General features: G+C 39.4%; 2 protein-coding genes and 3 long non-coding RNA genes across 26 annotated transcripts in view; 2 read left to right on the top strand and 3 right to left on the bottom strand.

Moving 5' to 3' along the window:
• Positions 1-828: 828 nt before the first annotated feature.
• On the top strand, positions 829-10,045 carry LOC133396802 (uncharacterized). Of its 5 annotated transcripts, none has more exons than XR_009767420.1 (5): positions 829-994; positions 3,148-3,194; positions 3,783-3,906; positions 8,273-8,402; positions 8,512-10,045. It is a non-coding gene; the product is annotated as an uncharacterized LOC133396802 (long non-coding RNA). The 5 variants fall into 5 exon arrangements; XR_009767421.1 differs by having other exon boundaries at positions 8,273-8,596; positions 9,007-10,045; XR_009767419.1 differs by having other exon boundaries at positions 8,288-10,045.
• Positions 3,620-6,857, bottom strand: LOC133396803 (uncharacterized). The gene is made up of 3 exons (XR_009767423.1): positions 6,697-6,857; positions 4,822-4,913; positions 3,620-4,728 (listed from the first exon to the last, which is right to left on the bottom strand). It is a non-coding gene; the product is annotated as an uncharacterized LOC133396803 (long non-coding RNA).
• On the bottom strand, positions 8,293-12,339 carry LOC133396805 (uncharacterized). The gene is made up of 3 exons (XR_009767424.1): positions 12,261-12,339; positions 8,479-8,576; positions 8,293-8,390 (listed from the first exon to the last, which is right to left on the bottom strand). It is a non-coding gene; the product is annotated as an uncharacterized LOC133396805 (long non-coding RNA).
• On the top strand, positions 10,973-20,261 carry rmdn1 (regulator of microtubule dynamics 1). Of its 5 annotated transcripts, none has more exons than XM_061667034.1 (10): positions 10,973-11,102; positions 14,318-14,447; positions 14,557-14,641; positions 15,081-15,240; positions 15,410-15,499; positions 15,571-15,626; positions 18,751-18,838; positions 18,934-18,964; positions 19,127-19,260; positions 19,341-20,261. In XM_061667034.1, the coding sequence occupies exons 1-10, from the start codon at positions 11,058-11,060 to the stop codon at positions 19,380-19,382; spliced, it is 861 nt and encodes a 286-aa protein (XP_061523018.1). In that variant the 5' UTR covers positions 10,973-11,057; the 3' UTR covers positions 19,383-20,261. The 5 variants fall into 5 exon arrangements, 4 of the variants coding, with proteins under 4 accessions (XP_061523018.1, XP_061523019.1, XP_061523017.1 ...); XM_061667035.1 differs by having other exon boundaries at positions 10,974-11,102; positions 14,342-14,447; XR_009767416.1 differs by lacking the exon at positions 10,973-11,102 and adding an exon at positions 12,810-12,975 and having other exon boundaries at positions 19,146-19,260.
• The window catches only part of LOC133396798 (NEDD4-like E3 ubiquitin-protein ligase WWP1), a 30,829-nt gene continuing 27,837 nt past the window's right edge, over positions 19,401-22,392 (bottom strand). For all 14 annotated transcript variants that reach the window (XM_061667024.1, XM_061667017.1, XM_061667028.1 and 11 more), the window contains one exon: positions 19,401-21,351. In XM_061667024.1, the coding sequence (XP_061523008.1) occupies positions 21,252-21,351 (100 nt within the window). In that variant the 3' untranslated portion in view covers positions 19,401-21,251. The remainder of the gene's footprint in view (positions 21,352-22,392) is intronic.

Genomic DNA, 22,392 nt, shown 5'->3' with positions numbered 1-22,392 from the left:
CCTAAAAAGCAAAACAATACCCTCGCCTGCTCCTACCTCACTAACCTGCTCCGCCGTCACGCCTCCAACTTAAGTCTCCGATCCTCTGACATGCCTCACCCCATCATCAGAGGGATGGAGGCACATCCTCCTGACACAACCCACCACCCCCGCCCCACCCCCTCCCACCCCACAGGAAATCAGAAAGTCACTCCTTACGTTTAAACCCAAACTTGTAGACTCACCTCTTCAAAACTGCAATTTGTCATACAAAACCTATTTAATTATCCATCCATTTTCTTCCAGCTGACTTTAGGAAAGATGTGCGGTCCACCCTGGACTGGTCACCAGTCAATCGCAGGGCACACCACACACAAAGATGAAAAAACATTCACACCTACAGTATATATTTAGAGAATGGGTGTATAGAACTCATTGTAGTTCAGGGGCCAGATAGCCCAATTAGATGTCAAGTAGGCCAGGACAGTAAAATCATTGCATAATTATTGTTGTGTTAATGAAAAGCAATGCAAGTACAGTATGTAATAATTTTTTAATGAACTTTTTTTTTTTTTTCCCCAATACAAGAACAACCACAGATTTCTCAAGAAAAACGTGTAATTTGCTTGTTTTTCACATACATGTGTGCATTATGATTGATAACAGTGATTGCATAGGTATTTTGACTTTTAATGAATGTCCCCCCCCCCCAGAGGATAAAGCATGCATCAGCTGTGAAGTTGCTATGTTGCTACGCCAGCTGTGGCTGCTACGTAAAAGTCGTCAAGTACAAAGTACGTTGTTACGGTCACAGGGTATCTGTCGTCAACAACTCATGCGTAGCTTCTGCGTAGGCAGTCAGATGCGACGCAGTTTCCGTTACCACGTAAACTGTCGTCAGCCGTCGAATTACAGCAGCAGTCAGTTGTGACGTTGCTTGTTGCTACGGAACTGTCGTCTGATGCGAAGTTGTTCCTGTTGCAACGAATAAGTGTCGAATGGCAGCGGGCATCAAGTAAGCGCGTACTTGATTACGTGGCGAGCCGTCAAACGCGAGTTTATGTCGCTCCGTACGTGTGGCTCATGAAGGCGTTTTAACTCGCTAAACCCGTTAGCTGCCGTTTTCCGGTGTGTGCACGTCCCGTTTTCGTCTTTTGGGGGTAAAATATCGAGAAAACTTGTCCCAAAAGAGTTATTTGCGCTCACTCCTCCCCCGCCCCAGCACACCGAAACACCAAAAGTGGCAACTAATCCACAAGCAGTTAATCTACAAACAGTTTGGGACGTCGTCGTGACAACTCGAAAACCTCTCACTTCAACTACCAACGGCAGTCAAATAAGGATTGTTGCATATGATGAACTGGAACTAAATATATATATTTTTTCCCCCAATACACTTAGCACCAGTCACGGGACACAGGAAATGACACAGATCCAGTAAGCAACATTTTCCATAACTTCAAAAGATGAACAATAAAGCATCAACTGTGAACCCCAAATTTCAGTTGTCAGGTTCTTAACAGCAGAAGCCTGGGTCAACCTCCAGATTACATCAAATATTATAACACCCCGCTTCACACGTCCATTCAACATTGCAATATCAGAAACTTGGATGAATAATGAAATACTTAATGCAGATATTTCAAACTCAAGGCCCCGGGGGCAAAGCAACTCATTTGCAGCAACTTCCATGATTCTTGCTAAATCTGTACCAACATTTCACATCATATGTAATAAATAATGGCACTGAGATATAGCATTTTTTTGTTTGTTTATTAACCAAATCATTTTTTTTACAGTAACTTGAACAATATTTGAGCAAACTATTGATTTCTGATTTTAAAGCTAGTTATCCACCAATTTGTTGTGTGTTTATATAATACTATGATGAGACAATGAAACATTTATATGGCTTCACAGTCATGACGGCCCTCTGATGGAAACCGCTTGAGTCACCTTCATTTTCGGTTCAAAGTGAGAGCGGTCGCATCGCTGGAAATACTTCCTACTTCACAGAAAACAATAATAATAGTGAATCATAGGCAGCGTTTCTATCGTGAACAACTAACGAACGTGTGTTTTTCGACGCCGATATTGAGGAATATTTCCACCTTTTGTCAGAACCACAGAAAATGTCAACCAAATCGAAAAAAAAAAAAAAATTAACAATTTTTTTAAAAAAGAGGTTGGTAAAGGGATTTCCCAACAATGTCATCTGAAAAGAAAAAGTAGTACCTTGCGCGAAACAATGGCAGAACACGATTTAGGTGGCCCTCCGCTAAATTCACGTATTTGAACCCGTTTTCCTGGATTTAGTAATTGACCTCCTTTGAAATGGATGGCTATAGATTGCTTTGAGTAGAAAACAATAAAATCGACATTGTTTGGCTTTGTAGAGAATTATTTTAAGTTTAATGTAGTAGGGAAAATGTTAGAATATGTTGCAATAGAAATTTGTATGGGGGAAAAAAAACCAAATGTGTATATAAGTGGCGTATACTGGACAGAACACAGGGTTCTAATCTAGTCATGGTCATCTGCGGTGATTATACAAAATAACAGAAGAATTGATTTAAGATTCTTTGAATTAAATGTTGGGCCAAACTTAACGAAAAAATATGGCTCAGGTGTTTCTTACACAGTAAGTTGATTGTGACGCTAAAAGCTTGGGACTTCGTGTTTGGCATCCGCTAGGGGTCAGGTATTGGGACACAAATGGTTCATTCATAGTTGTCTCAAATAACTTGAAATGTTATTTGAAGATGGCAAATATTCTTGAAAATGTGCAGCAAATTTTTGGAGATATAATTTCCTCAGAACTCAGGCAAAATAAAATCATGGTTTGATAAAAAAAATAAGCTATCAACAAATTTAGGTAATGGTATTGAGCAATTTTAAGTCAAGCAACCAAGTAAAAGTACAAATAATCGTCATAAAAGCGAAGGTGGTTAGAATTTAAGTGGGAATTTTCAATTGAAAGACAAAAGTACTCACAGCAGAGTTTCACACTTTCCATTTTTAGTGTGAAAATGGTGCATATTAATTATTGCTTTTATTATTATTTATTGTGATAGGTATGATGTTTTATTATTGCTATTTGTTTTATGAATAGGTCATTCAAAATCTATTCAATGTATATTGTTTCATCAAATATTTATTTTGTACCAGGTTGTACAACACAATCTAGGGGCTGAGAAAATACCACAGAAATGGAGGTAAAGTGTCCTGGTGCCCATTTTTAAGAACAAGGGTGATGTGCAGAGTTGTGGGAACTATAGAGGAATTATTTCTGAGTCTATAATGTCCCTATTATTCCCTATATATTATAGATAACTACACATTGGGTTAATGTGACAAAGTATTGCATATTGGTATAGAATATTACTTTGTAGTAGATAGTAGTATATGTTTTTAAAAAATGTTAATATATACGTAATATGCAATTGATATTGGGGATAGGAACAAATACGTAATTTCTACTCCTTTTTGAACATGTAAATGATGATGTAAGGCTAATTCATTACTCACAAATATTTGTGTTATTATTCCTAAGAGACTTTCTTTTTTACTGTTTTCAATATTAAAAAAAAAAAAACTTCCATGTTTCTGTATTATACATTTGGAATTATTAGTATTTTTTTAAGGATTTTTTTTTTTGTACATTGTTGAATTTTAAAAAAAGACCCAGAACATAATTCATAGGTATGTGTAACTGACAAATATGGTATTACACTTAAAGTTAAATCAACTTATGAAGATTGTATTTCTTTTATTTTCACTCCGCTTTGTGTGTATTTATCCAGGCTTGGGAACGAGCTGTGGCTGGACGATGGCTAGGTGTTGAGACACTATGAAAGGCACCACAACACAACCAGTGCCACAATATGTTCTTCATCTTAAATTCGGGCATTCACCCCAGGAAAAGAGGTCTGATTGTGTGTTCTTTGAGACTTTTCGACAGGATAAATGTGAAATGTTCAAAGAGCTTCCTTCCTGCCTTGCATGTTGAGAGTTGAGTTTCCAGCTGATCCACCCAGCCAGGAATACGGTTTAGCGCAAAACATCAATTGCTTTCAATTGCTGACTTCAGAGTTTCTCTTACCAATCCAAGAGTTGCAGAAAAAGTACAGGAATTAAACTCGCTTTTTCACTCCTGAGGAAGGGCAAATAATTCATACAGAAGTGACTTCCAAATGTTCCGCATGGTAAGGGTTTTTATAATCTGGTGATGAATACAGCCAAGCTTTTAGGCAGGGAACTGCGATGAACACAGTAAGGTGCTCAGTACTTCAGTGTCAAAGATATTTCCTCGTTGAGCGGTCTGAAGAAAAGGGCTCAGCTGACGTGTGTCATTGCTGTCTCATTAGTATATCCAATTTTGAAAGGGGCGCTGATAGTTCAACTGGTGGTGTTCAGTGGCTGAGTTAAGATCCTCAGCAACCGAACCGAACAGCTGGGATGGTCTTGGTCTTGCTCGTCTTTGTGATATGATCAATAAAGAAGGTGTGGTCAGTGAAACATTGAGCACTCGAAGGCTTTAGATACACGGAATGACGGTTGGTTAACAGGAGCGCCACAAGGGTCATGCCAAGTGAGTTTCTGCTCACATGACATTGAATAAAACATGCTCCATTCCACTGTAATGCATCACCTGACTTCTCTACACCTCTGATTCACTGATGACCATTCCAAGGTTTAGTCAGCCTTCTGCCCAGTGTCAGCTGGAATAGACTCCAGCTCCCAGTGACCCTGAATAGGACAGAAAATGGATGGATCTAGAAGTCTTATCAGAGAAGTTCTATCTCCAAAAAGGAGACATTTCACTAGACAGTGAGACATTACCTGTGACAAAACATCCACAAAAACCTCTCGCTGGTACATGATGTGACAAATAGAAGATGCTCGCACCAAGGAAATCCACTACCTTGCAGCTCCTGTAAGGCGACAAGATTGTCTTTAATAGAGCCAATACATTTGGAGAAGCAATATTCTGACAAACACAACATTAGGAAATAATTAAAATGTTTTAAATCATTTGGTATAGATGTGACCAGTCCAGTGTGTACCCCACCTTACCCAATGTCAGCTCACCCCACGACCCTAATGAGGACTCGCGGTGCTATAAAAAGATGGATGGGTGGGATGCCATTTGTTATACCCATACAAGCAAACGCAAAAATTATCACATTTCTTACTTGGCCCTGTGTAGAACTTCACTGCATCATACCAAGAGGTTTTTGAACCACATGGGAGGCTACACGAGAAGATAACCTGATGGTAGAGTAATAATAATCCATCCATTTTCGTTCCCGCTTCTCCTCACTAGGGTTGCGGGCTGCTGGAGCTATCTTTGGGCGGGAGGCGGGGTACACTGAACCGGTCGCCAGCCAATCGCAGGGCACATAGAAACAAACAACCACTCGCACTCACATTCACAGCTACGGGCAATTTAGTCTGCAATCAACCTACTGCATGTTTTTGGGATGAGGGAAGAAACCGGAGTGCCCGGAGACAACCCACCGACCCACGGGGAGAACATGCAAACTCCACACAGGCGGGGCCGGGATTTGAACCCCAGTCCCCAGAACTGTGAGGCAGATGTGCTAACCAGTCACCCACTGTGCCGGCAGAGTAATAATAATGAATTAGATAATGTTGTTTCAGTAATTGTGCAATTTAATAGTTGAAGTGCATACAGTCATAGACTAATAGTAGATTTTAATAAGCACAGAATAAAGGAAAGCAAAATTTGGAAAGATAATGTGTAAATAATTTTTCTCATCTTCTTGAAGGATAAAAAGGTTGTTGCATGTATGTTGAAACGCAATTTCAGAGAATGAATAGTACTATTCATAATGTCTGATGAAAAGACAAGAAAATCATAGCGTAAAGAGCACATTAATCCAGTCAGCAGAATGTTGAGCAGAAAGCCTGTTATTATTTTGCTGTGGTAATGCCTGACAGTGATTTCTTGTATGTGCATTAAGCCTTTGAATTAACACCACAGTACACAAAAGACGTGCGGGATGGCTTAGCATCCTTTGTGACTGAACTGTGTTCATCCCACAGTGCCGTTTCTGCTTAGTTCTGTGAAAATTAATCCTTACTCTGGTAATAGTTAAAAAAATAAATAATTAAATGTTAGCAGTTTCACTACAAGAGTGGATATTGGTAAATGGAGTGCACGATGCCCAAAGCACTTTACAGAGGCTCATATTCACATACGCCAATGAGCGGTTTCTGCCAGGCAAGCAATTTAGGATTCAGTGTCTTGCCCAAGCACACTTCAACAACAGAACCAAGATTCAAACCGCTAACCCTTTGGTCACTGGACACCCCGCTCTATGTACTGATCCAAAGCACAATTGTTATGCAATTTCATAAAATCTATGTATTTTTCATGAATAATACAACAATAAGTCTTCAATTCTTTAACATGGATGTCTTTGGATTGTGTGAGGAAGGCAGAATATTTGGAAACTCCCCCGTAAGCAGAGCATGCAAACTCCACACAGTAAGGCCGCAGCTGAGTTTCAAACCCTTAACCTCAGAATTTAGAAGTAGGCATGCTAACCACTAGGACACATGCTTCCCAAGGTCCTATTCCTGTTAATTCCCAGAGAAAGCGTGCACACTTGTGCAACTGCATTCATCTTGAATTCATTTTCAAGGTTAAGTATTGTATAATCTGTCAAAGTTGAATATTTTGAAACTTACCAGTACTCTTCTTTTTTATGTTACTGGTACTTTCTAGATTTGCACCAGTAGTGAAATGCAAAGTAGTTATTTTTTTATGTTCAGAGCATGGTGAGAATACACAATGCAATGGCAACAATGTTATACCCAACAAGGGCTACACAAACCTTATTTGCTCAAAGAAAAACTAGGCCATTAAAGAGTACAGTGTACATTATTAGATCACGTGAGTTTATAAAGCGTTACAGCACATGCTGTATTTTATGTTGTAAAAGAGTGATGCTATTCTTTGAAAGTACTTTACGTTGTAAAAGAATGATGCTATTCTTTGAAAAGTGGGGACACTGTGTACTGGTAATGTGATTCTTTGAAAAGTGGGTACGTGGTGTGCTGGTAATAATGTGATTCTTTGAAAAGTAGGTACATGGGGTTCAGGTAGTGATGTGATTGAAAAGTAGGTACATGTACCTGTGCATTGATTTAAAAGAAAAAAAAAAAGTCTTGAAAGAGTATATTTAATGGGCAATTATATATAAAAAGAATGGCGAACGAACATCTGGTTATGGTGCAGACTCCCAGTTATTAGAGCAGCAGCCACAACAGGAGGGTGACAGATCATTCCTTTGTCTTTGCCCTTTGTATTGGTATTCTGTCCCACTCCCATTTTTGGAATCTGCTCTGAATTAGATCTTTGTGCTTTTTGTTTCTCACAGGATGTTGTGGCGTTTTCCTTTAAAAATTACTAAGTAAAGCAGCGGTACGGTGGACAACTTAAAAATTACTAAGTAAAGCAGTAGCGGCACGGTGGACGACTGGTTAGAGCATCTGCCTCACAGTTCTGAGGACCGGGGTTCAATCCCCGGCCCCGCCTGTGTGGAGTTTGCATGTTCTCCCCGTGCCTGCGTGGGTTTTCTCCCACATCCCAAAAACATGCATGCTATCTTAACTGAAGACTCAAAATTGCCCGTAGGTGTGAATGTGAGTGCGAATGGTTATTTGTTTGTATATGGCCTGCGATTGGCTGGCAACCAGTTCAGGGTGTACCCCGCCCCCTGCCCGATGATAGCTGGGATAGGCTACAGCACGCCTGCGACCCCAGTGAGGAGGAGCGGCTCAGAAAATGGATGGATTGGAGTACAGCAGTAACTGAGCGTACCCCGTATTCTTACGCCACTGCGCAAACTTACTTTGTTACCTCAAAATGTCAAACTCGTAAGCCAATATACAGCCACTGGCCACAACATTTACCTTTACGTCTAATAATGACAGCTGTATCAAAATTGTTAGCATCGCGGCATAATTGCCTCAGTCATTTTTAACTTACTGTCACAATATTAAAAAAAACACACCAATGTGCTTGCTAAAATGATATTTATGTCTTTGTATAGATTCTTTGTCATCCAGGTCGTGGTAATCACCAACGGTTAAATTGAGGCAATCGGTCTTTTCTTGACTGTTGAATTTGAGTTTTTTTTTTGTTTTTTTTGGTTTTTCCAAAAACGTTAAACAAGGACCCATAATGCTAGGCTAACAAAATATATGTTTGACACACTCTGAGATGTATTAGGTATAGCTAACAAAACGACTTTATGCTAAGATGACTTGCCTTCAGCACATGCAGAGTGGAAGGGCCACATTCTTACTGGGACTCCCGACACTATCGTGTCTGACGTATGGAGCTTATCGCATGCTGCAGAACACGCCGGTGGTCCTCGCTTTAGAAAAAGGTAGTTCACAATTCAATGTGGAATGAATACAGTTAGAGTTAAATGGAATCTGAATCAGCATGAAGGAGATACTGACCTGAGGTTTGACATGTTTTGGTGTTGTGTGAAGAGGAGGTTCTTGAGCAGGCCGACTAACTTTACAGCTGTGCAGACACACAAACACTCTACCAGCTCCTAGTGCGGTACAAAGACAGGTGAGGAACCACATTTTAAATCTTGGTTGTTTGCGCCTCACTGTCCGTAACCCTCAGGGCTTTTTGCTAGCCATTTGTGTCCACCTCGCTACCTTTTATTCAACCATTTTACCTGTGTTAACGCAAATGTAATGAAACTTCCAAAGGGTGGAAAATGTAATTTCCAATCTCAGCTCTTATACTCTTTACATCACATTGTATCTTTTGGCTTTATCGTGGCCACATTTGGACAATTAAAACCCATGAAAACAAAATTTAGTAATTACACATAAACATAATGTTGGTTACAATAATTACGTGTTGACCAATTAGCAGGCGACCCAAATGGTTGCTCGTCTACCATTGGCTCCTATGTACAGTGTCCCCCAAAACCTGTTTGTACATGTTTTTGTGTGTGTGTGTGTGTCCAGTGATAATGCAGAGTTCTTGTGGCGGCTGGCCAGAGTGTACCGTGATGTGTCCATACTGCCCAACACCGAGGAGGGACGGAAGAAGCAGCTCGTTGTATGAGGCCTTCGAATATGCAAAGAAGTCCTTGGAGAAAGATGAAAAGTGTTTCGCGGCAAAGCAATTTAGGGTTCAGTGTCTTGACGAAGGACAGACAGAGAACCAAGATTCAAACCGCTAACCCTTTGTTCACTGGAGACCCTGTTCTACCTACTGATCCAAAGCACAATTGTTATGCAATTTCATAAAATCTATGTATTTTTCATGTATAATACAACAATAAGTCTTCAATTCTTTAACATGGATGTCTTTGGATTGTGTGAGGAAGGCAGAGTAGTTGGAAACTCCTCCGTAAGCACAGAGCATGCAAACTCCACACAGTAAGGCCGCAGCTGAGTTTCAAACCCTTAACCTCAGAATTTAGAAGTATGCATGCTAACCACTCGGGCACATGCTTCCCAAGGTCCTATTCCTGTTAATTCCCATAGAAAGCGTGCACACTTGTGCAACTGCATTCATCTTGAATTCATTGTCAAGGTTAAGTATTGTATAATCTGTCAAAGTTGAATATTTTGAAACTTACCAGTACTCTTCTTTTTTATGTTACTGGTACTTTCTAGATTTGCACCAGTAGTGACATGCAAAGTAGTTATTTTTTTATGTTCAGAGCATCGTGAGAATACACAATGCAATGGCAACAATGATATACCCAACAAGGGCTACACAAACCTTATTTGCTCAAAGAAAAACTAGGCCATTAAAGAGTACAGTGTACATTATTAGATCACGTGAGTTTATAAAGCGTTACAGCACATGCTGTATTTTATGTTGTAAAAGAGTGATGCTATTCTATGAAAGTACTTTACGTTGTAAAAGAATGATGCTATTCTTTGAAAAGTGGGGACACGGTGTACTGGTAATGTGATTTTTTGAAAAGTTGGTACGTGGTGTGCTGGTAATAATGTGATTCTTTGAAAAGTAGGTACATGGGGTTCAGGTACTGATGCGATTGAAAAGTAGGTACATGTTGTACCGGTGAAGTGATTTAAATAAAAAAAAAAATAAGTCTTGAAAGAGTATATTTAATGGGCAATTATATATAAAAAGAATGGATAACGAACATCTGGTTATGGTGCAGACTCCCAGTTATTAGAGCAGCAGCCACAACAGGAGGGTGACAGATCATTCCTTTGTCTTTGCCCTTTGTATTGGTATTCTGTCCCCCACTCCCATTTTTGGAATCTGCTCTGAATTAGATGTTGGCGCTTTTTGTTTCTCACAGGAAGTTGTGGCGTTTTCCTTTAGTAAATTTTTTAAAACTATTCTCCCTACTTATTAGTAGCGCTTTGTCATTAGTCTTTTGTTGGTACTTTATAAATTCCAATTGTTTGCCTACTTCTCAGTAGGGAGCTTTGTTTATTAGTTTTTGTACTATTTCCGCCTTATAGTGTGTGGCCGAGTTTCAGTCCGGGGCCACGGCCACCCCTGGTCACCACGTAGCTCCGCATAGCCCCTTCCGCACACAAAAACGCAAACGCACACTGCTGCACTTTTACTAAAACCACTGGAGGTATTAATAACAATTATGAACACTTTGAACTTGGCAAGAAAAGCATATACTGTATGACATACAGAGTTGGGTAGTAACGTGCTACAGTTACTCCGTTTCATTTACTCTCATAACATTTTTGGATAAATTGTACATGTCAGAGTAGTTTGAATGCACCGTACTTTATACTTTTACGTGAGTATTTATGTTAAGAATCGATACTTTAATCCGTTACTTTGACTTCTGCATAGGGTGCCATTGCGCCAATCCAAGAAGTGTCAATTTGACTTCAAATCACTTCAATTCACCAATCAGACGGCACTTTGTGTGCAGTCATGTGACTACATGACTGCACACAAAGCCTTTGCAGGCCAATCAAAATGACTCATTTTGGAGGGGAAAAACTGCCGTGGAAGTGTTTACAGACTCTGAAAAACAACAGCTATTAGTCTTGCGTCTTCCCAAATGTGGATATGTCAGTGCTCTTCTCACTTGAGAAAACACCTTGCGGTAAGTTGCAGATGTTTCTATTGTTGTTTTGGCAGTGCATCTGGCAATAGCCCTATTTTATGGTCAAATCACTGTAAAACATGCTTATTAGGGATACGTGCCATGATGTGATATCTCTCTCTCGTGCGTGCACGCACACATACACACTATCAATAAGTCTGTTCGGCAAACAGCTTCAGTCATTGAACAGAATAAAGAAAACAATATTTCTCCAGGGCCCAATGCATGTGTTGGTTTCTGGACACTTAAAAATGGAAATGGTGGCAGGTGTGTGTGGACTCCTAATTTTTATTTTATTTGACATTCATGCTCTGATTTATTTATTTTATTTTTTAAATCAGAAGTTAACAGTTACTCTTTACTCGAGTAGTTTTTTGCCTCAAATATTTGTCAGACTATTTTTTTTTTTTTTTTACTCGAGTCATATTCCAAAGTAATAGTATTACTTGAGTACAATATTTCGCTACTCTACCCAACTCTGATGACATAAGAATAGAAAGCCAGAACTTTCAGTTGGTTAATTTCAGCATCAAAGCATACTGCCTATATAATTTTCGCAAATCAGTCAATAACTTGACTGTGACTCAGCTTTGAAAGTTCCTAATATACTCTGCTCTTTTTAAAGATAGAACTTAACAGAGAAACATAAAAACCTGCTTTTGATTTGAAGGTTTCTGCTGCTATTGTCCCAAAAACTTACAAAACACCTTGCGGGAGAAAAGCGCATCCCATATTTGGTTTGCATGTTATAATCTGTTCACTGAAATCAAGTAACATTTTGAGTCATCAAATTAGGGACGGGCGGTGAGCCAAGCCCGTTGGATGCCCCCCTCCAGGTGGATACATTATTTTTATTTTATTAGTTAAATTGTGTGTGTATGCGTGTGCACATGTATGTATCTGTGTGGATGAGGGCTGGGAGGGGATTGATTTGACCTTTGTAAAGCACATTGAGATGCATATCACTGTATGAAAAGTGCTCTATAATGAAGTTTGACAACTTTTTTTGGTACAGCAATCAGGACTTCTATTACCAGCTAATTATTTATATACAAGTACTGTGCACTTATGAGTACTTGTCACCTCGGATAGCCCTTTATAGCATTTTGGAACCCACATTTAAAGTACGTTAGTAGTAGTTTCTTATCATAAACATACCTACAGTACAGTAGGAAGGCTCTCCTTGGTTCAAGTCATATACGACCGAGTGGGCTTCTTCATTAATAACGCGTTAAAGTACGAAAGGTTGCTGGGGATCAAAAAGTCTTTCGTATGTTTCTCATCGACTACTTTGAATAGAGGGACATAATTTTACGAGACACATTCAAGAACGCTGTAACATTTTCTGACCAAGTGTGCGTTATTATAGCCCTTAAAATGTTTTTGTTATGTACAAGACATTCTTGTGAAAAAAAAATTAAACGGCCAATATGTAAATGATGCATCTATTTTAATTTCGTGAAGGCAAACATACAGTCGAGCAAAGTATGACTGTTTTTTGAAGAACTTGTACAACATTGTAAGTAACCCGTATTATTTCCTTCAAAATGATAAATATGTCAAATAATTCTTGGGAAACTAAGAAAATACTATAAATGACATGAAATAGGTCTCTTACGCCATTCGATTTTGCAACGTTTCTATTGTGTGTTCTTGAACGCTCCCGAAAGCCAGCCTGTGTTGGTAAATATCTGACAGGTGAGTACCTTTCTCACTCCCGGTTTGGACGTTCGACGTGATGGGTGGCCTCTTTTGGACGCGCTATATCAACAGGACCTCCACGTTTGCAACTTTGACTAAAGGCATCCGAATCAGAACGGCTAATCAGGTTTATTGGTCCACCTCAACAAGAAGGGTCGCCAGTGTTCTCACAGTAAATAGGTTTGCCTTGCTTGCTGCTCGTTTGTTATTTGTTACGTTACTCATCGGCACACCTGCACAATGGAATGAAATCAATAACGCTCAGCTTATGATTTTATTTATGTTGTCGGAAGTTTGGAGATGTTACTAATAGTTGGCCTCATAAAGTGTGCTTTGAGTGTATATGTGGGTAAAAGGGTCATCCCTGAATTGGAGGACAATTAAGGCACGAAGCGTTTGTAAAACAGCCCACTTATTTATATTTATTATATTTTCAGGAATAGCAGGTAGTAAGGTAAAATCATTTTATTCATCTATCAAGTGTACACTTCATTGATGGATGGATGGATTGATTGTATTATATATTTTGCTGTTTGGCACAACCCTGTTACAGATACTCAGGCATTTTAAATCATATATTTCAAAAATATTGCTGACTAATTCCTTCAAAATTGAATTTAAAAAAGTTACATTTATTTTAATACTAATTTAATTTTAGTATTACTAATAACAGTTAACGGGGTTGAATTCAATGCTGTATTTTGCTAGCTGGGTCAGCTGATATGCTAATTGGTCAAGAACAAACTTAGCTATATAATGTAACAGAAAAACAAATGTGAATATGTAATTTTTATTTTTCTGTTTTTGGGGGGCGGGGGCGGTTGACAGGCTCCATTCCGGCTGAAAGCATTGAAAAAAATGTTTGAAGTAGAAGAGAGGACTTACTTTAGGAGCAACTAGCAGAGCAACTAGCTTGATGTCATTTTTATGTAGCTCACTTTTTTCTCTCTTGAAAGCAAGAACGTTTTAACAGTAATGTTGTAAGTACAGTAAATATTTGTATGAAAAACACTTCTAGGCCATAAATATTAAAAACTATCAAATAAAAATTACTAAGTACAGCAGTAACTGAGCGTACCCCGTATTCTTACGCCACTGCGCAAACTTAAGTTTGTTACCTCAAAATGTCAAACTCGTAAGCCAATATACACCCACTGGCCACAACATTTACCTTTACATTTAATAATGACAGCTGTATCAAAATTGTTAGCATCATGACATAATTGCCTCAATCATTTTTAACTTACTGTCACAATATCAATAATAAAAAAACACCAATGTGCTTGCTAAAATGATATTTATGTCTTTGTATAGATTCTTAGTCATCCAGGTCGTGGTAATCACCAACGGTTAAATTGAGGCAATCGGTCTTTTCTTGACTGTTGAATTTGAGTTTTGTTTTTTTTTCTCCCAAAAACTTTCAACAAGGACCCATAATGACAGGCTAACAAAATATACGTTTGACACACTCTGAGATGTATTAGGTATAGCTAACAAAACTTCTTTATGCTAAGATGACTTGCCTTCATCACATGCAGAGTGGAAGGGCCACATTCTTACTGGGACTCCCGACACTATCGTGTCTGACGTATGGAGCTTATCGCATGCTGCAGAACACGCCGGTGGTCTTCGCTTTAGAAAAAGGTAGTTCACAATTCAATGTGGAATGAATACAGTTAGAGTTAAATGGAATCTGAATCAGCATGAAGGAGATACTGACCTGAGGTTTGACATGTTTTGGTGTTCTGTGAAGACGAGGTTCTTGAGCAGGCCGACTACCTTTACAGCTGTGCAGAGACACAGAAACTCTACCAGCTCCTAGTGCAGTACAAAGACAGGTGAGGAACCACATTTTAAATCTTGGTTGTTTGCGCCTCACTGTCCGTGACCCTCAAGGGCTCTTTGCTGGCCATTTGTGTCCACGCTGCTACCTTTTAAATCAACCATTTTACCTGCGTTAACGCAAATGTAATGAAACTTCGCAAGGGTGGAAAATGTAAATTCCAATCTCAGCTCTTATACTGTTTACATCACATTGTGTCTTTTGGCTTTATCGTGGCCACTTTTGGACAATTAAAACCCATGAAAACAAAATTTGTAATTGGACATAATATCATTTAGTAATTACGCACACATAATGTAGGTTAGAATAATTGCGTGTTGACCAATTAGAAGGTGACCCCCTAATGGTTGCTCGTCTACTATTGGCTCCGATGTACAGTATCCCCCAAAACCTGTTTGTACCTCACGTTTTTATGTGTGTGTGTGTGTCTCCAGTGATAATGCCGAGTTCTTGTGGCGGCTGGCCAGAGTGTCCCGTGATGTGTCCGTACTGCCCGACACCGAGGAGGGACGGAAGAAGCAGCTCGTGTATGAGGCCTTCGAATATGCAAAGTCGTCCTTGGAGAAAGATGAAAAGTGTTTCGCGGCACACAAAGTGAGACATGGTCATGTTTGTCATCCATCTTTTTGCTTCAGTCAGTCATCTATAGCAGGATCATGGAAAAACTACACAACCAATTTACTAGCATGGATTTGTATAACCTGCAAGATAGGTCTTTTAATTGTTTCAGATCCAAGATTTTTTTTTTTTTTTTATCCCACAGTGGTACGCAATATGTCTCAGTGATGTGGGGGAGTACGAGGGAGTCAAGGTGAAAATTGGAAATTCTTTTGTAATCCGGAAACATCTGGAGGTGAGCGATAGCACATTGTCCAACTGTCACTATATTATACCAATAATGTAATATTGTGATTGTTGTTTTAGAGAGCCATTGAGCTCAATCCTAAAGATGGAACATCTTTACACATTTTGGGTTACTGGTGAGTCAGAAGATTTTCTTCTTACTGTAACACACCATAAAGACGAGCACATATTGTGGACAGTGATTTTAGTTTTGAATACATATTCAAATTATTATATTGCTTCACTTGGGACTGTTGTAGTATGTATGGGGTGTCGTTTGTAAAGCTGCTCACGCCCAAAATAACAGCAACATTTTGTCACATATTGTATCAAAAGGTGTTTAAAAAAACTGGTGTGAATTTTCGAGAGTCACTTTTCTGCACATTTAGAACAATATTTACTACTTTGTAGTTAAGTCCAAATATTAAATGTTAGACCTAAATCTCAAAACTTATCCATCCATTTTCTGAACTGCTTATCCTCACTCGGGTCACGCGCCTGCTGGAGCCGATCCCAGCTGATTTAGGGTGAGAGGCGCCATGCACCCTGAACTGGTCGCCAGCCGATCGTAGGGCACAGTGAGTACGGAAAGTGTTCAGACCCCCTTAAATGTTTCGCTCTTTGTTCTATGGCAGCCATTTGTTAAAATCATTTTAAGAATTTTATTTTTTATTTTTTACTCAATGTACACGCAGCACCCCATATTGAGAGAAAAAAAATGAATTGTTGAAATCTTCGCTGATTTATTAAAAAAGAAAAACTGAACTATCACACAGCCGCAAGTATTCAGACCCTTTGCTCAGTATTTAGTATAAGCACCCTTTTGAGCTAATACAGCCATGAGTCTTTTTGGGAATGATACAAGTTTTTCACACTTTGACCTTTGCTGTGACAGTCATATATTTAACTTGGGTGCTGTCCATTTCTTCTGATCATCCTTGAGATGGTTCTACACCTTCATTGGAGTCCAGCTGTGGCTGTGTTTGATTATACTGATTGGACTTGATTAGGAAAGCCACACACCTGTCTATATAAGACCTTACAGCTCACAGTGCCTGTCAGAGCAAATGAGAATCATGAGGTCAAAGGAACTGCCTGAAGAGCTCAGAGACAGAATTGTGGCAAGGGACAGATCTGGCCAAGGTTACAAAAAAAATAATTCTGCTGCACTTAAGGTTCCTAAGAGCACAGTCGCCTCCATAATGCTTAAATGGAAGACATTTCGGACGATCAGAACCCTTCCTAGAGCTGGCCGTCCGGCCAAACTGAGCAATTAGGGAAGAAGAGCCTTGGTGAGAGAGGTAAAGAAGAACCCAAAGATCACTGTAGCTGAGCTTCAGAGATGCAGTCGGGAGATGGGCGAAAGTTCTAGAAAGTCAACCATCACTGCAGCACTCCACCAGTCGGGGCTTTATGGCAGAGTGGCCTGACGGAAGCCTCTCCTCAGTGCAAGACACATGAAAGCCAGCATGGAGTTAGCTAAAAAAAACACCTGGAGGACTCTAAGATGGTGAGAAATAAGATTCTCTGGTCTGATGAGACCAAGATAGAAATTGTTGGCCTTAATTATAAGTGGCATGTGTGGAGAAAACCAGGTACTGCTCATCACCTGTCCAATACAGTCCCAACAGTGAAGCATGGTGGTGGCAGCATCATGCTGTGGGGATTGCAATCGAAGAAAAGATGAATGCAGCCAAGCACAGGGATATCCTGAACGAAAAGCTTCTCCAAAGTGCTCAGGAACTCAGACTGGGCCAAATGTTCATCTTCAAATAAGACAATGACTCAAAGCACACAGCTAAAATAATAAAGGAGTGGCTTCAGAACAACTCTGTGACTGTTATTGAACGGCCCTGATTTAAACCCAATTGGGCATCTCTGGAGAGACCTGAAAATGGCTGTCCACCAACGTTCACCATCCAACCTGACAGAACTGGAGAGGATCTCCAAGGAGGAATGGCAGATGATCCCCAAATCCATCCATCCATAGTCTTCCATCCATCCATAGTTGTGGTGAAGGAGCTAAGCAGAAATGCGAAGCTCTCGATTTACCGGTCAATCTGTGTTCCTACCCTCACCTATCGTCACGATCCCCAAATCCAAGTGTGAAAAACTTGTTGCATCATTCCCAAAAAGACTCATGGCTGTATTAGCTCAAAAGGGTGCTTCTACTCAATACTTATGGCTGTGTGATATTTCAGTTTTTCTTTTTTAATAAATCTGCAAAAATTTCAACAATTATTTTTTTACCCCTGTCAATATCGGGTGCTGTGTGTACATGTGGAAAAAAAATTACTTAAACGATTTTAGCAAATGGCTGCAATATAAAACAGTGAAATATTTAAGGTCTGAATACTTTCCGTACCCACTGTAAATCTTAAAACTAAATGTTGAATATATATATGTACATGTTAAATCATTATCTTAAATTTAAATATTAAAACTAAATGTTAAATATATAAATTTCAAATATATATCAAAATAGAAATATTAAATATAAATGTTAAATGCTAAATCTAAATGTTTCAGGTCGAACTAAATATTTAGCTAATATGTAAATCCACACTGCCAAGAAACAAAAGTACCAAAATAAAAGCTGTGTGTTTGTAGCATCCAATAACTACATAAAAAATAAAACAAAAATAAATGAAAAAAATCTTATACAGGGAAATGGACCCTTGGAAATATATTCTCTACCTGAAATAACAAACCAGTTATGGAAACTTTATTTGACGACTACTTGAGTATTTTTTTCTTAACTATATTTAGTTTCAATACAATGCTCACAAAGATGTTATATAATTGTCTCGTTTCAAGTATTTATAGTATCACTCATGTTTTGTCTTTTGCTCCCATAGATTTATTTTTACAAATATTTGCAGTATTTTTTTCTCTTTTTTCAATGTTTGATTTACTAAAAGGAATTTGGAACCATATTTACTTGGCAGAAACATTTTTGTAAGTCAGTTGTAGGTCACATTTGTAGATGCCAAGTACAGTCCTATGTATACAATCTATATAGTATGTAAGATGTCCAATAACTGTTATTTGCAGTATTTTTTTCTCTTTTTTCAATGTTTGATTTACTAAAAGGAATTTGGAACCATATTTTCTTGGCAGAAACATTTTTGTAAGTCAGTTGTAGGTCACATTTGTAGATGCCAAGTACAGTCCTATGTATACAATCTATATAGTATGTAAGATGTCCAAGAACTGTGAATCATTTTTTTAACTTTTAACTTCTCTGTTCTCTCTCTTTAGGTGCTTTACTTTTTCTGAGCTGCCGTGGTATCAACGCAAGGTGGCGGCGGTTATCTTTGCGTCACCTCCCACGTCCACATATGAGGAGGTCAGGGTTGTTCTCTCGCAGTCATATTTCCTTCAGTTCCCATTTTGCCAAAGAAAGTTTAGTTTAAAATGTGTCTCCCCCCCCCCCCCCCAAAGGCTTTGCAATTCTTCCTGCGAGCTGAACGAGGTACAACCACCTTCTTTTCTGCTGTAATTTGGAAAACAAAAAATGTACACTGCACTATGCTGGTCAAGCTTTAAAAGGGTCACAATGGAAAGCAGTTTGAGCAGCACTAGTACAGGCCGCTGCTGCAAATTGCTGCCCGTTATTGTCGTTTTCTTTTCCAAGTTGATCCAAACTTCTACAGTAAAAACCTCCTCATGCTGGGGAAGACCTACATGGCCATGAAGGACGAGCCGAAAGCACTGCTGTGGCTAAACAAAGCTAAAGATTACCCCCCGCGCACACTCGAAGACAAAGAGGTACTAAACAATCTGGAGTTACTGTGTTACACATGAGGAAGACGCTTTGTGCTCATGTGCTCGTGTTCCGTTGTGTTCAGGTCCATAAAGAAGCCGTTGACCTGTTGAAGAAGTTCAGCTGAATCTGGCACCTTTTGTGAAATTTCTTTAATTGTTAAGTGTTATGATTGGCCTTGGACAGAGAAATCACTCATCTCCTTGGGGCACCATCCTCGCAACTTGAAAATAAAAGCACGATCATGGCAGGGAAGGGAGTAATTCACGTATTTATTTGTATCTCATAAATCCATCTCCATTTCAAATGGTTGAAAGCTTATTTAAAAATGAATCCTCTATACACCGGTAAAGGGCTGTTCTGTACAATGTAGTAGGTGTTTACAGTGTGTTATCTACACGCGATACGTTAGTCTGGATGCCTTTCAGACGGCCTACGCTGCACATCCTGCCTTGAAGGCCGCCTGAGACGCTCCCGCTCTATTTCGGATATTAAACAAAAGGCATCACAGATTTCCAAACATTGGAACGGCGGCTCTGTAATTTATTATACTATTTAAGTATGCTATCTGTCATTATCTTTGTACAATGAGTATTCACAAACACAGTTTCGGATTCGCTTTGATTACAGGTTTGCAATCATAAAAGCAAGCACAGTTTTCAACGTCTGCTCCTTTTGCTACAATACGATACGTTTCCTCCGCTAGACTTGGGGGGGCGGGGTGAAAAAAAAATACAACCTTAAAAGAATCTTGATTCAACATAAATGTCAGTCTCCTGTGTTCGACATCTGAACGGTGGAATTCTAGGAAGCGAGAGGCTGCTGGGTGACGCTGCAACGTTTGTATGTCACTATCGACGCATTAACTTCACATCCACCCTTCGGTCACCCACTCTTCTTCGCAGTCAAAACATGATACTTCTGAAATGTGATTATACTCGTTACATTTCATCTGCAGCGGGCTGTGCTGCATGCATGTACAATATAAAGTTTTGACCAGAAATGTTCCTTGACAAGAAATGTTCCTTTTTTTTGTGCAGCGTTTCTTTTTAGTGAACTAAATGAAAAGGACATTGTTGCTGTAACCTCTTAAGGCTATTTACTTGTATTTACTCATAGAAAAAAGTTGGGGCTTTCCTGTTTTGAACAGTTGATGACTCAGTGTGTCATCCTGCCTCACTGCAGCCAAGGTGGGGCGGAACATGTCACCGTGGACCTGCTTGCATACACACACACCACATACACTAATACTTTCAATAAGTCACTAGAAAGTGAGGGGCTCTCATGGGTACTTTCTACTGCAACATTCTGCTAGGGGAGGATGAGTCCAAGCTTGTGTGATTGCAGTTGGACACAGCCACTCAAGCAAAAAAAAAAAAAAAAAATTTTGTTAGCAAACTGAAATAAAACATCCTGTACAATTCAGACGTACATCTCATGGCACCCAAGCACAGAATTCCAGGAAGATCGTAGTTGAATTATTTGGGGTCTGTAGAGTTTCAAGGGCGCAACCACATTACTTTTTAATGTATCCTTTTAATGTATCCTACCAACATGATTTCAGTTCACTGAATTGTACAGGCACATTTTACAGGACATGTTAGCATTTTCTATCCATCGCTTACTGGGGTAAGGACAGGTGGTTGGTTTAAGGGATTTCAGGCACCAGGCTTCAAACTACTACTCCTTCAAAGCGCTATAGAACTAGAGCTTCAAAAGAAGATTGCGTTACACAATAAAATCCGATCCAAAAAGTCTTTTCGTAAAAGCCGTCAGGAGTAGGGAATGTTCATCTTGAAAATATAAAGGTAGGGCAGCTTGCATATTTCTTAATGGGTGTTCCATATATTAAAAGTCTGATAAGATAGGACTGCGGCAAGAATGATGCTGCAAATAAGATTTGGTTAAAAATGATAAAATAGCTTATATACATTGGTGGTTATCTTGTGCAATTGATTGATTTCAGTCAAACTGATGGTGAAGAGAGAGCGCTCCATTATTCTTGTCCGAATCCTTCCGTTTCCTCGATGGCGAAGAGGAGTTTCTCTTTGAGCTGCTCGAAGCTTTTGTAAGGGGGCAAGTCCAGACGGTTGAAGCTGTAGACACACCAGAGGGGACCCGAGGTTTAGTAGAATGGAATCTATTCATTAGCCAGGGGAATCATGTCCAAAAAGTGAATGAACAAATATGTCCTTGTTAATCTATGTAAAATGACAGGCAGAAGAATGATATACTTTTCCACTAGATTTCTGCAACAATGGAACTCAGTTGTAAAATGAGGACCCCCTGTATTTACTAGACTTTACACCGATTTGATCGGTATCTGCCGATATTTATCATTTTATGCTCATCGGCTTTAATGTCATAATTCGCTCATTGATCGGCTCCGCAAGACATTGACTCCGTGTTGCCGCGTGTACAGTATATTTAAATCCAAAAGGTAGTTTATTTTTAGTCACGTGTCTTTTGACGTAGTACTGTAAATATCTGACGGCCAAAGAAGTTATTTTATTAAAAAAAAAACGGCGGTCTGGGACAGACAACACGTCAAGAGACAGGCAACACGTAATGCCCGGATCAGACTACAGGACAAATTTGCTCTTTCACACTACTGCAATAAAATCTTGTATTCCGCATCCCGTTTTTTTACGATCATTGGGCTTTATCTTGTCAACTCAAAATACACTCGTTACTGTGGCGACGACACGAGTGGAGCGAGCCGGCTCGACTGTATTATAAGGACAAAATGGGGAAAAACGCGTGTTGGTGGTCACCGGTGCTCAGGACAGGAGAGGATGTTTGTTAAGGTTTGCTTGAGGTATGTTCACGTACTTTGAATACGTTACGGCTCACAAGCTGGCAATAAAATTTTATGTAGCCTAGCAAGCTAGCGGTACCACGAACGGTTGGACGTAAACATGCCGCCTTTCTGTCGAATCATGGTCTAAAGTTTCAGTGTGGGTGAAGTAATTTAATTAAAAATAAAGTAATTTAATTACAGTAAGCTATCACCCATTATTTCTGTCATGTAATGTCGGTTTGACCTGACTGATTAGAATACACGATCTGACTAGAGCAGTGATTTCCAACCTTTATGGAGGCAAGGAACACATTTTAAAATTAAAAAATCTCAAAGC

The sequence above is a fragment of the Phycodurus eques genome, chromosome 21 (genome assembly GCF_024500275.1).
Source record: "Phycodurus eques isolate BA_2022a chromosome 21, UOR_Pequ_1.1, whole genome shotgun sequence".
In the NCBI taxonomy this organism is placed as follows: domain Eukaryota; kingdom Metazoa; phylum Chordata; class Actinopteri; order Syngnathiformes; family Syngnathidae; genus Phycodurus; species Phycodurus eques.
This window is presented reverse-complemented; position numbering and strand designations above follow the sequence as displayed.

Coding starts and splice junctions, on each gene's coding strand:
- rmdn1 (XM_061667032.1), top strand. CDS start 12,841: ATGGGTGGCCTCTTTTGGACGCGCTATATCAACAGGACCTCCACGTTT. Junction 15,500..15,570: donor TAATCCGGAAACATCTGGAG/GTGAGCGATAGC, acceptor TTGTTGTTTTAG/AGAGCCATTGAGCTCAATCC. Junction 19,261..19,340: donor GCACACTCGAAGACAAAGAG/GTACTAAACAAT, acceptor CGTTGTGTTCAG/GTCCATAAAGAAGCCGTTGA.